This window comes from Megascapheus bottae, chromosome 8 (assembly GCF_031878675.1).
Source record: "Megascapheus bottae isolate mThoBot1 chromosome 8, mThoBot2.hap1, whole genome shotgun sequence".
NCBI lineage: Eukaryota > Metazoa > Chordata > Mammalia > Rodentia > Geomyidae > Megascapheus > Megascapheus bottae.
In genome coordinates, this window is record NC_143516.1 from 53,909,652 (window position 1) to 53,923,251 (window position 13,600).

At 40.8% G+C, this 13,600-nt stretch overlaps 1 protein-coding gene across 1 annotated transcript in view; it reads left to right on the forward strand.

Moving 5' to 3' along the window:
- Positions 1 to 13,600, forward strand: part of Mdn1 (midasin AAA ATPase 1) — a 148,499-nt gene that overhangs the window by 91,402 nt on the left and 43,497 nt on the right. Inside the window, exons 54-65 of the mRNA XM_090338431.1 lie at positions 1,537 to 1,694; positions 2,149 to 2,269; positions 2,609 to 2,819; positions 3,148 to 3,379; positions 4,583 to 4,706; positions 5,616 to 5,786; positions 7,177 to 7,391; positions 7,791 to 8,172; positions 9,173 to 9,282; positions 10,732 to 11,437; positions 12,173 to 12,331; positions 12,479 to 12,752. Coding sequence (XP_090194557.1) covers positions 1,537 to 1,694; positions 2,149 to 2,269; positions 2,609 to 2,819; positions 3,148 to 3,379; positions 4,583 to 4,706; positions 5,616 to 5,786; positions 7,177 to 7,391; positions 7,791 to 8,172; positions 9,173 to 9,282; positions 10,732 to 11,437; positions 12,173 to 12,331; positions 12,479 to 12,752 — 2,863 coding nt within the window. The remainder of the gene's footprint in view (positions 1 to 1,536; positions 1,695 to 2,148; positions 2,270 to 2,608; positions 2,820 to 3,147; positions 3,380 to 4,582; positions 4,707 to 5,615; positions 5,787 to 7,176; positions 7,392 to 7,790; positions 8,173 to 9,172; positions 9,283 to 10,731; positions 11,438 to 12,172; positions 12,332 to 12,478; positions 12,753 to 13,600) is intronic.

Here is a 13,600-nt window from a genome sequence, read left to right on the forward strand (position 1 = left end):
CATGGTTTGATGCCGGCCTGAGCAGAAAAATAGCTAGCAAAAAGCTACAAGTGAGATGTGGAGTTGTGGTTCAAATGGTAGAGTGACCTTTTTGAGCAAAACAAGTAAAGGACAACATTCAGGCCCCAAGCTCAATCCCCAATACCAGCACAAAAAAATAGTCATTTGCTGAACTTATGCACACATTTTGTCATTATTTCCTAAATTACCTAGTATATCCCAGCATTTACATTTTAAGTGTTAAAGTATAAATATGATTTCAAGTATGTAGTAGGCTATTTATGTAGGTTACGGTCAAACATGTTTTCAAGTGACTGAATTTGCTTATTGATATTCAGTATAATTTTTACCAAATATGCAGTCCATTTGTTTTCTTTTAGATATTATTGACTTCAATTCTGTACAGACCATGCTATTATGAAAACATTTTTGACCTCCTAGAACACCTGTTGGTCACTACCATTTGTGAGACATCTGATCTGATTTTTTTTTTTTTTTTTTTTTGCGCCAGTCCGAGGCTTGAGCTCAGGGCCTGAGCACTGTCCTTGGACTTTCTCAAGGCTAGAGCTCTACCACTTGAGCCTCGGTACCACTTCCGGCTTTTTTTTTTCTATGTATGTGGTACCAAGAAATCGAACCTGGTCCTTCGTGCATGCTAGGCAAGCACCCTACCACTAGGCCAAACTCCCGGCCCCGAGACATCTGCTTTAAAATGACAAAATTGGAATAGTCTTTCCTCTGAAGAGGCCCTCTGATAAGAGTGTGAGTGATTTGTACATCATGAAGGGAATGTAAATTGCAACTGCAGTGAGGCCCCCCCAAAAAGCTAAATTAAAGTCATTAGTAGGTGCTGGATGGTTCCCACCTATAGTCCTAGCTACTCAGGAGACTGAGATCTGAGGGTCATGATTCAAAGCCAGTGCTGGGCAGGAAAGTACATGAGACTCTTATCTCCACTTAGCCACTAGAGGACCTGAAGTGGCTATATGATTCCAAGTGGTAGAGTGAGCAAAAGAGCTCTATAACAGCACCCAGGCCTCAAGTTCAAGGCACCATGACCAACTCCCCTACCCCCCAAAAAAAAATTATTAGGAAGGGGCCGGGAGTTTGGCCTAGTGGTTAAAGTGCTTGCCTAGCATGCATGAAGACCCGGGTTCAATTCCTCGGTACCACATACATAGAAAAAAAAAGCCAGAAGTGGTGCTGAGGCTCAAGTGGTAGAGTTCTAGCCTTGAGAAAGTCCAAGGACAGTGCTCAGGCCCTGAGCTCAAGCCCAGGACTGGCAAAAAAAAAAAAAAAAAATTATTAGGAAGTAGTGATTGACAAGTGCCTTGAGGGAAATAGAACATGTGGAACTCTGTAACAAAGAATCTGTTTAAAAGTGGAGTCCATATTGGGGATCGTTCATTAACTAAGTTGGCTTTAAACTTTTGATCCATTTGCCTCAGCTTTCCAAGTGCTGAGTTTACAGATGTTGACCACATATTGGTCTTATTCACCAAGATTGTGATCTCTCATGGTTTATTTTATTTTTAGATCTTAGGTTCTGTGCGGTGGCGGGACCGGTTTTGGACTGTGGCTGATACAGTAAAAGTGGATGCTCCAGGTCTGGCTTTGCTTGCCCTCCACTGGCACTGGGTTTTAAAACATCTAATCCACCGGATGCCCCAACTCGTGATGAATCATGAGAACAAGTAAGACTTCTATTAAGGGTAATAAAATTATAACGTACAGCCAGGCACTGGTGGCTCATGCCCATATAATCCTAGCTATTCAGGAGCTAAGATCTGAGGATCACAGCTTGGAGCCATCCCAGGTAGCAAAGACATTGAGACCTTTATCTCCAGGTTAACTAACAAAAAACTGGAAGTGGTAGAGTGCTAGCCTTGAGAAAAAGGAGCTCAGGGATAGTGCCCAGGCCCAGAGTTCAAGCCCCAGTACTGGCAAAAAAAAAAAAAAAAAAAAAAAAAACCACAAGTGTGTGTGTGTGTGTATCCCACACTGTTAAGAGAGTTTGGTACTAAAATTTGTTTTCTTTAGTCTCTTAACATATTGGCAAATATATAGTTATAGTGTAAATTATTTCTCTTGCTATTTAGCATTTTCCCCCGTTCTTATATTCTCTTCTGTCTTTATTGTCTCTTACAGGTATTATAAAGAGATTCAAACAGTCTCAGATCATATTCAGAATTGTCTAGATAGCCCAACTGGTGGCTTCATTGGTGTAAAAAAGTTACAGAAATTCCTGGGACGACCATTTCCCTTTAAGGTATGCTTCAAAGCATGTGATAAACAAAATAATCAGGGTGCTTCCAAAGTTCTGGACATTTGGAATTGACATTGAACTTGGCTGCAAAGCTCAACTCCTTATTTTATAAGTACTGCTTCTATTGTTTAAAGTTAACATGTTACCTAATCCTGAGACTACTGAAGGCTTTATTATTTTTAAAATATATATTTAAAATCTCTACAGAATGACAGGAGTAAAGCAATGGCATGTTTTGGAAAAAAGTATGACAAAAATCAGAATTTCTCCTCTAGCATATCTAGGCTGCTAAAAAAGAAAATCAAAAATCTTAGTAGGCTGTCCTGGGCTTTATTGTTTCAGGACAAGCTGGTGGTGGAATGTTTTTCACAACTGAAAATCCTTCACCAAGCCCTTGCCCTCAGAGAGTGGGTACCTGTGCTTATGCAAAGTGGATGGCAGGAAGATATTAATCGCCTCCAAGTGATTATTGATGACTGGACATTAAAGAAAAGTCTCCTGCAGGCTTGGGGATTGATCCACAAAGCTAATACTCTGGCTGATGTTAACTTAGGTAACATTTTCTGATATTTAACTGGCTGACAATGCTTAGACAGTATCTTTTTTCCCTGCTAAGTTTTTTTCTCTGATTTTTCCCCCTTTTCTTGCTAGGGTATAAACAACATTAAATAAGTGCCAGCCATTGGGCTAAACTTTTATTTCCTCTTTAGAATTGTGTAGAAATTAGCGTGATCATTTAATAGATGAGCTCAAGGCTTAAGTTGAACAGCCTAATTCCTATTAAGTTAGGTTAAGCTTACCTTGCCAGTGGGTGGGAATCCTGGCACTGGACTTGTAACTATTGGTCTCTAATGCAACATTTCTTCTTGACTGACTTGAAGATGAATTGAGGAATCTTGTGCACGCGCAGTATTTAAACATAAAAAGCAAAGGATTTTCACTTGGTTTTCTGGAGAAAAGTCATGGTGAAGCTTCTTCCCCACCACATCCAGACTTCATATCCTTAATCCAGCTCACTAGGACCGTTCAGCTGTGGCCTGCGATGGAGTACTTGGCTGTGCTTTGGCAGTACAAAGTGACAGCTGATTTTATGGCACAGATTTTTCTGAGAAAGTAAGCTCTTCTTTCAATTACCGCTCTAAATATCTTATTAGTTTGTTTGGTATGTCCTGTATATATAAGCAAAGCATAAACTTGTCTTGAGAAAGAATGAATGGCCAGGCATGGTAGCTTCGCCCCGTAATCCTAGCTACTCAGGAGGCTGAGATCTGAGGATTACAGTTCAAAGCCAGCCCAAGCACTAAAGACCAAAAGACTCATCTCCAATTAACCACTAGAAAACCGGAAGTAGTGTTGTGGCTCAAGGGCTAGGGTAGTAGCCTTGAGTTGACAGCACCCAGTCCCAGAGTTCAAGCCCCACAAGCCCTACATCTGACCACCAAAAAAAAAAAAAGAATCAATGAATGGTTGCTGAGACACAGGGAGAGCCTTTGCCACTTTGATAAACAAATCTTTGCTTGGTTTAGCTTTATACCAAAAAAAAAAAAAAAAAAGTTACTGTGTGTGTGTGTATGCGTGTGTGTGTGTGTGTGTGTGTGTGTGTGTGTGTGTGTGTGTGTGTGTGTTTTCCAAGTAGAATTGGTAGCTTTTTTGTGTGTTTGTTTTGCTAGACCTGGGGCTTGAACTCGGGTCCTAGGCACTGTCCTTGGATACTTTTTGCTCAAGGCTAGCACCTTACCACTTGAGCCACATCACCACTTTTGGCTTTTTCTGTGTATGTGATACTGAGGAATTGAACCGAACCTAGAGTGCTAGGCAAGCACTCTACCACTAGGCAAAACTCCCAGCCCTGAATTGATAGCTTATATAGCATATCTTACGAGGGAAGTTTCATTGTTACCTTTCTATCCACATAAATGATATATTTACATGAGCTATACATCCCCCTTTAACTCAGACCCCATTCCCCATCTACCTGTGGAAATAAAATATCCATATCAATTACAATGCCAATAACCCACACCCAGTTCCCAAAAGCTCACCCCCATTCTGCCTACCTCTAAAATAATTTCAAATTTTTTCATTGTGCAGTTTTTACAGATACGAACAAACTAATTTGACCACATTTATTCTCATTCATCCTCTTCAGTTAGCCCTCTTCTCTTCTGCTGGTACCTATCTCCCCAAGAGAGCCGGTTTTACTTTTTCTGTCATATGTGTATAAAGCACAATCAAAATTAAACTTCATTTAAAAATAAATGTTACATGTTGTACTGGTAGTCCACATCTCCTTTCCCCATTTATTTATTTGAACAGGTCTAACAACAATCAACCCAAAATATATGAGGAGGTAAATCATCTTATCACATTTTGTCTTAAATACACACCAGTTTCACCTCAAGAGCTTCGGGACCTGTGGTCTTTGCTACATTATCCAAAGGTAAAGCCCCAAAACAGTAATCACTCTACTTAACTCTAAGTTGATTAAATTTTCTGTCTTAGGGCTGGTTGCTAAACATTGTTTAGCAGCTCACAATTCCATGTTTAAACCCCAGTAACTTTTTTTTTTTTTTTTTTTTTTTTTTTGCCAGTCGTGTGCTTGAGCTCAGGGCCTGAGCACTGTTCTTGGACTTTCTCAAGGCTAGAGCTCTACCACTTGAGCCTCAGCAACATTTCTGGCTTTTTTCTATGTATGTGGTACGGAGGAATCGAACCTGGGTCTTCGTGCATGCTAGGCAAGCACTCTACCACTAGGCCATACTCCCACACACACACACCCCCCCCAGTAACTTTATTTATTTATTTTTTTATTTTATTTTATTTTATTTTTTGCCAGTCCTGGGCTTGGGCTCAGGGCCTGAGCACTGTCCTTGGACTTTCTCAAGGCTAGCACTCTACCACTTGAGCCTCAGCACCACTCCGGGCTTTTTTAAAGAGAGAGAATTTTGGATATTCTTCAAACATAATTGCTAAATTGTTACCAAAATAAGTAATTATGTTGTTTAGTAGGGTGAAAGTTTGCCTTTAAAAAATTTCTGATTTGTTTAGAAATGTATTATGAGGTAAACTTTGGTTAATAAAATTTCACAAGTACAATCATTTCATTTCTTTTACCAGTGTAACAATAGAGTGAACTGCTTTACCTAAATTTTGTCATATATTTCAGAGCTCTCAATATAAGAGCTTATCTCATAATTTCTAATTATAAACAGATATGCTATGACTGTGGTAGCAAATAATCAGAAAAATTAAGGTTGATAAACATGCTAGTTTACAATAAATTTTAGAAGACAGAATTGAAAACTTATTTCTAAAACATTCCATTATCTTAATTACTCATTTATTGTAGATGTCCACTGAAGAAGTTACTTGTTTGTGGTCTGAGCTATTGAATTCCACATTCAAGTCTTTCTGGAGCAGTACTGTGACCACAAATCCAGAGTACTGGCTAACATGGAACCCCTTGTTCTACATCCAGCAGAAGGAAATGCCTGCCTCCTTCTTGGATACCACATTGAAGGTTTGTTGGCATAAAAATTTTTTTAAATACTTCATAACAATGGATAAAATCCTTTTACCACCATCAGTAAACAATTCTAGAATCAAATGTAAATTGCTGCTTGTGATACCCTTTTCTGTGTGGTATTATAAAACATACTTTAAAAAAATAATGATGTTTAGCCATAAAGGATTTGCCCAACTTTGGGAATAGTCACAACACTTTCTTATGAAAATGGACTCAAGGGCCAGGAGTTTGGCCTAGCATGCACTAAGACCCAGGTTTGATTCCTCAGTACCATATACATAGGAAAAAGCCTGAAGTGATTCTGAGGCTCAGGTGGTAGAGCTCTAGCCTTGAGAAAAATCTATGTCCTGGATTTTTCTGAGAAAAATTCATGTCCTGAGAAAAATTCATGTCCTGAGCTCAAGCTTAGGACTGGCAAAAAAAAAAAACAAATGGTCTCAAGTCAGGTACAGTGGCTCACGCCTATAATCCTAGCTACTCAGGAGGCTAAGATCTGAGGATCAAGGTTCAAAGCCAGCCCCCGGCACAAAAGGACCTGAGACTTATCTCTAATTAACCTCTAGAAAACAGGGAAATGGGACTTGGCTGAAGTGACTTAGCCTGCTACCGCCTTAACCTTAAGCTGAAGAGCTCAGGGACCAGGCCCAGGGGTAGGGTGGTAGCCTTGAGCTGAAGAGCTCCAGGACAGTGCCCAGTTCAAGTTCAAGGCCCCATGACCCACCAAAAAAAAAAAAAAAAAAAAAAGATGGTCTCAATTTTTTGCTGGACATGGTAGTGTATACCTGAAACAATATCACTTGGAAGTTCTGAGACTGGAGGATTGAGTCTGAATGCTAAGTATAAAATATTCCAGCTATCAAAATAATATATATTTTATTAGAAGTAACTAATCTTGGGGGTACTGGTGCTCACATCTGTAACCCTAGCTGCTTAGGAAGCTGAGGTATGAAGATTGCAGTTTGAAGCCAGTCTGAGCAGCAAGATTGATGAGACTCTTTATTTCCAGTTAACCTGCAAAAAAAAAGCTGGAAGTGGAGCTGTGGAGGTAGAACACTGTCCTTGAACACAAAAGCTCAGGGATGTCCCCCGGGCCCTGAGATAAGGACTTAAACTGGAGCAAAGAGAAAAGGAAACTACTATGAATCTTTTTTTGTATGGGTTATACATGAAAAATTTTATTTGTACAGAGTGCTAAGGGCTCGCTGCTATAATCCTAGCTATTCAGGAGTCTTAAGATTTGGGCCTGGGAATGTGGCCTAGTAGTGTTTGCCTAGTATGCCATGCATGAAGACCCGGGCTCAATTCATGAGTACTACATACACCATTGCTGCCTGTTGAAATCATTTGTTAGTTTTTAAAGGTTACTTGGTTCCTTTTTTCTCAGGGCCCTGGAATTCTCTGTAGAGCTGTGTTTTCCAAGTGCTGCTTTGATGTGTTGACTAGCAACTGCAGAGCAAGCCCCTGGGATGTGAGCGGCCTCCCCATCCTGTCATCCTCACACGTCACCCTAGGGGAGTGGGTTGAGAGAGCCCAGCAGCTCCAGGACATTAGCTCCTTGCTTTGGAACAACATGGCTGTTTCTTCTATGGCAGAATTCAGGTATTTCCTTCTTTTAAAGCAGAATGAGAAGCTTTTTTCTGTTTTCTAAAACATGTAGCAGGGTTCAGAACTTGCCTGTGAGATGGCTGATTCTGGTGGATGAAGGTAGGAATGTTCTTTTCATGAACAGCATATTTGGAGTCCATGAGAGAAGCTACCTTGAGCTAGCTGCTGATTCCTCTTTCAACTTCATACTGTGAGCAAGGAGATAATGCTGACTAGCAGTGTTGGTCTCGTTAAAAATAACAAACCTGCCTAGCAAGTGTGAAGTCCTGAATGAAACCAATATTACCAAAAAAAAAGTCTGCAATCTATGGTTATTACTAAAAGAATGATAGTGTATTATAAGAGTTGTTTATAGGCAATGAGTCCTTAAATGCTTCCTCAATTGTCCCACAGGCACACAGATTCACAGCTCCAGAGACTAGTGCTATGCCAGCACCTGGCAGGCCTAGTAGACCTGCTACCAGAGTCCCAGCAGCAGGAGTACATGCAGAATTGTGAGCAGCTACTTGAAGACAATAAGGCCTTCCAGCATGTGGGTCAGACTCTTCAGAACATGGTCAATCAGGATGCCTTACCCAAAGAACTTCTCTGCCTCTTGCTCACCTCCCTACACCACGGTTTTGGGGAAGGAGAAAATAAGAACCTGCCTGAGCCAGCCCAGCGTGGGAGCCTCTGGGTGAGCCTTGGCTTGATCCAGATTCAGACTTGGCTTCCCCAAGCACGCTTTGATCCTGCAGTGAAGAGGGAATACAAGCTCAAGTACGCCAAGGAGGAGGTATGGGAGAGGCACGAGTTGGAAATCTAAGCTCTTCTCACTCACTAGATTTGTTAAGTTATTATATCTTTTTTCTCTCTTGTCTGGTCAGATTTGAACTTAAGACTTTGTGCTTGTTTTGTAGTCATTCTAACTGCTTAAGCCATGCTTCTATCCCTTTATGTTCTGGTTATTTTTGAGATTAGGGCCTCACTTCTTTACTGGTGATGCCTGGTCTTCCCCTGCTGTAGATAGGATGACAAGTACATCCAGTCTTTCTTTTGGGTGTCTCATGAGCTTTTTATCCAGGCTGGTTTGGAACTTCAGTCTTCCAAGACTTAGCCTACCATATGACTGGAATAATAAGCACATGCCACCACACCTAGTTGTTATTGAGATGGAGGATTATAGGCATCATTACTAGTGCTGGCTTCAAAGGGATAATTCTGTATATGCTGTCTTGTAATTTCCTATGAGTGTGTTCATAGTGACTACATTTTCCTTTTTGAGAATTCCTTTGACTAGGTTCTACAGAGAGCAGATAGGTAGAATGTGAGACGAAGTACTACCAGACAAAAAATGGTATCCTTCACTCTTCCCACAGAATCTCTGACTGAACTAAATTTGGACTGGATAGCTTCTTTAAATGGGATATAATATTTCTATAGGTTCAGAAATCTAATGAATCAATTACGTGGTATTCTTTTACTATTTTAAACTGATCAAACTCGGTAACTGTATGGTAAGATAGTGATCTGTATGCTGTAATCTGAAGAAAGGACCCAGCATTGCTTGGGGTGAAGGCTTAGCTACCATAGAGAGACGTGTATGAGAACAATTACTTTCACCTTATGGCTCTAAGGTGAGGTTAGTGGAGTAGAGCTCCCTGTCTTTGCATTATTCAGAAAACCATATATCCTGTATCTTGTTGCTGTACCCAACCCAAGGAATCTGTCCTCATGTGCATAGTCATTGAATACGAAACCATTACACCATGCATTATTTGCTTCTTTTCTGTTAGTTATTCCAGCTGCAGTGTGAGTGGAAGGTCCGGAACTTGGCATCGCAGCTACAAACTGGAAGAGGCCTAGAAGATGAGGACATTGTCAATTATTCTCATCCTCATACTAGGTAAGTTATTATTTTCCTTGGACATTATTACTTTTGCAGCGGGGGTGGGGCGGGGGAGTTGTGGGATGTAAGTCCTTGGGTTTGAACTCAGAGCATAGATGCTGTCTCTGAGCTTTTTGGTTCATGGCTAACACTCTACAACTTGAGCCACAACTCCATTCCCAGCTATTTAGGATAATAACAGACTTCCCTGCAGGGGCTGGCTTTAAACCACAATCTTCAGACCTCAGCCTAACTGGCACCTTTTTTTTTTTTTTTTTGCCAGTTCTGGAACTAGTCTCAAGACTAGTGCTCTATACCACTTGAGCCACAGCACCACTTTGGGCTTCTATTTTTATGAATGTGTGTATGAATGTGGTACTAGGGAATCGAACCCAAGGCTTCATGCATGCTAGGCAAGCACTCTACCACTAGGTCATGCTCCTGGCCTTGACTCTTTTTAAAGAGACATTTAGTTAGGCACCAGTGGCTCACATCTGTAATCCTAGCTGCTCAAGAGGCTGAGATCTGAAGATCCTGATTCAAAGCCAACTAGGGCACTGCTTTTATTGCCAATTAACCATCAGAAAACCAAAAGTGGTGCTGTCGCTCAAGTGGTAGAGTACTAGCCTTGAGCTGAAGAACTCAGGGACAATGCCCAGGCTCAGAGTTCAAGCCCCAAGACCAACCAAAAAAAAAGAGAGAGAGACATTTAGAGATTGACCTTTGTAGTATAATTATGTGTTTGTGAGGTAATGATGTACATCTCTAAACTATATTATCTGTTGGATTCTTCATTTCTAATCATAAGAAAATATTCTTTTTTTTTTTTGCCAGTCCTGGGCTTGAGCTCAGAACCTGAGTATTGTCCTTGGACTTTCTCAAGGCTAGAGCTCTACCACTTGAGCCTCAGCACCACTTCCGGCTTTTTTCTATGTACGTGGTACTGAGGAATCAAACCCAGGTCTTCGTGCATGCTAGACAAGTACTCTACTACTAGGCCAAACTCTCGGCCCTCATAAGAAAAAATTCTAAAAGGAGAAAGAATTTTAAAGATTCTTTCCCATAAGGCCAAAATGATTGAAACCAGATCTTCTCAACAAGGATAAAGCTGGATAAAGTCATGTATACTTTATTTCTCTGGTTTTTGAGCTGTGTCTATTACCTGTTGCCTTTGATATAGTAGGTTCTTAGGCCCAATTGTGTTTCTGACCCTTGGCTGTGCAAGTAAAGGTGACTCAGTACTGTTAAGCCTATGTCCATTTCAGCAAAGATAATGAGTTACCAGATAAAGTATGCATCTAAAGTGGCATACCTAGTGAATGCTGCATAGGCATTTCAGTTTCATTGTTACTGTCAGTATTCTCATGTATTCCGTAGCAGTTTGTGTGTCTTCCACTTTCCATAGCTAAGGATCAAGTTGAAATTTGCTGCTCTTCTGATAGAATTCTCATTGTATTTTACCTTCAGGTTACTTTGCCAAAGGATCAATCAGCTGGAGAATTTAATCCACAGCCTGTCAAAAAAACAAGCTTTCAGGCCCCAGCTGCCTACTTATGAGTCCTTGGTACAGGAAATCCACCTCTATGTCACAAGTATTGCCAAGGCTGCTGCAGTTCAGGATTTGCTTACACGGCTTCTGCAGTCCTTCTGCACAGACAGGCCACGGTCTGCCCAAGTGGTGCAGAACCTTCTGAAAGAGGAGGCTTCCTGGCAACAATCACATCACCATTTCAGGAAGCGGTTAGTGGAGGAGTATGCCCTGTATCCAGACACTGTGGCCCCACTGCAGGCAGCCATCTTGCAGTTACAGCATGGCATGAGGCTGGTGGCATCTGAGGTCTACTCCTCCCTCCATGGCAATTTGATCTGTGCAAATAGGCTGGGGACTCTGACCATGGCCATATTAGCTTTCCCATCTGTGAACCCCACATTTCCCACCTACTATGCTCATGCTGATACCTTGTGCTCAGTGAAGTCAGAGGAGGTTCTGCGAAGCCTTAGGAAGCGGATTGTCAAATGTCGGGGAGGAAAGGAGCAGGAAGACAAGGGCCAGCAACCTTACCCCACCCGGGAACAGTTACTGATAAATGCCCTCCTTTACCTACGTTCCCATGTGCTATACAAGGGAGAACTGAACCAGAGGGCCTTGCAGCTCTTCAGACATGTGTGTCAGGTAAGCCCATCCCTAGGAGGCCTGCTTGCCTTTCTTCCTGAGCAGCCTGGGAACCCTTACTGAGATGTACCCCTGATGTGTGAGAGGCTCACTGCAAGAATCTCTCCCTGTTTATGGTTAATTTTCATTTTGTTTACAGAAATTTTATGAAGTAATTCTGTCTTTTCGTATTAAGTAAATAGTTATGAAGGGCAAAAAAGATTGCTACCACTGTAGATAACTAAGATAATAAATATAGTGGCAAGACTTTTAAATCATCCTACTGTTTATTTAAATTATCCTCAACCCAGGACTGGGAAGGAAGGAAGAAATAAATTGAATGAATGAATGAATGAAGCAAGCTCAATATTTTTAAAAAAGAAGTATTAGGGTGGCACGTTTGCCTGAAGACCATTTAGTCGTTATCCAGATTTTCCTTTCCTGGCTCCGGCCAGCTCCTGGAGTTATCTGACAAGTACAGTATGAATTGCAAACCCTTGTAGCCAGTCTGTATAAAAACATTAGCTTCTGACAAGAAAGTCCCATTAACTATTATAGCAAAACTGTAGACCTTAGAAATTTCAGCAACACAGCAAGGGGGAAGTTAGATATCTCTTTACTAAAGATAAAGAGTTTGAAATAAAGTTTACTTGTTGTCCATTGCATAGGATTTTATTTCTTAGATACTGGCTCTTGTTTTTGAGCCATGGTACTATGTTTTAGTGTGTCAGCAGAAATTCTGCTGTGTCTTTTCAGGAGATCATCAATGAGTGGGATGAGCAAGAACGCATAGCTCAAGAGAAGGCAGAGCAGGAAACCAGCTTATACCGATTCAGGAGGAGCTCTCAGGCAGCCTTGAGTGAGGAGGAAGAGGAGGAGCAGGAGTTCAGAAGATATTTTCCACTGCATGAAAAGGTAGGGCAGTGGTAGCTGTATTTTTTTGCATTGAAATTCCTTTGATATCACATTTTTTCTGCTTGTCTCTATAGTCCTTTGCCTTCGTATTTTTGTTGACTTACACTTGTGATTTTTATAATCTTATTATTCTAATTCTCTCTACAGGACTTTGCAGATATTTTGGTAAAACCAACTCTAGAGGAGAACAAAGGAATCTCACCTGGGCAAGAAGAGGAGGCAGTCACAGATTCAGTTCTCCTCTCTCAGAGTTCAATGCAAATGGTGATGCTAATCCATCAGCAGTTGTGCCTCAGCTTTGCTCGGTCCCTGTGGTACCAACAGACTATACCACCACATGAAACAAAACACTTTCTCAGCCTGTTTCTGTCTTGCTATCAGACTGGAGCATCTCTTGTGACACATTTCTACCCTCTGATGGGTATGGCAGTTTACTTGTGTTACATACTTAGGAAATCAAAATGAGTAGATGAGATTGCTACTCTGGAAAATTAAAATAATGAATTCCTCACTTGCACTTATTTCATTACTGACATTTGAGGGTTTTTGTTTGTTAGTTTGTTTAAACTTGAAGAATTCATGCATTTTATAATAATCAAATTCTACATTAAGGTAGATTTTCATTACTTGAGTCATTTGGGGGTAAGATATATAGTTAGCTTACATGATCCTTGTCTTTACTATTTGCCTTTCTAAAAAAAAAAAAAAACTATATAATTTTGTGTGTGATGGAGAATAGGGTCAAACTAAGTGCTTCACATACAAGAATGCACTTTACCACTGAGCAGTAGGCACAGTCCTTAAATTCATATATTTTCGTGGGATGCCAATGGCTCATACCTATAATCCTCCTAGATACCTGGGAGGCTGAGATTTAAGGATCATGGTTAAAAACCAGCCAAGGCAGGAAAGTCTAAAAGACCTTTATCTCCCTTTGTAAAAACAACTAGAAATGGAGGTGTGGCTCAAGTGGTAGAACACTAGCTTTGAGCAAGAAAGCGCCGACAGTGCCGAAGTCCTTAATCCTTTATTCTTGAGCTGCTTGGGAGTTCAGAAATTAATCTCACCGAATCTGTTTACTAATGGTTGGTTGCATTCAGTTTCCATATGGCTTGGTGAATTAACACATGCTAGTATGAAGTAGCTTTAAGTTTTCTTTCTGTTTATTTACATCATTCATTTACATCAAATCCAATGCTCCTACCTAGTCAGGAAGCTGAAATCTAAGAATCAAAATTCAAAGTCAGCCCAGGCAGGAAAGGCCCTGAA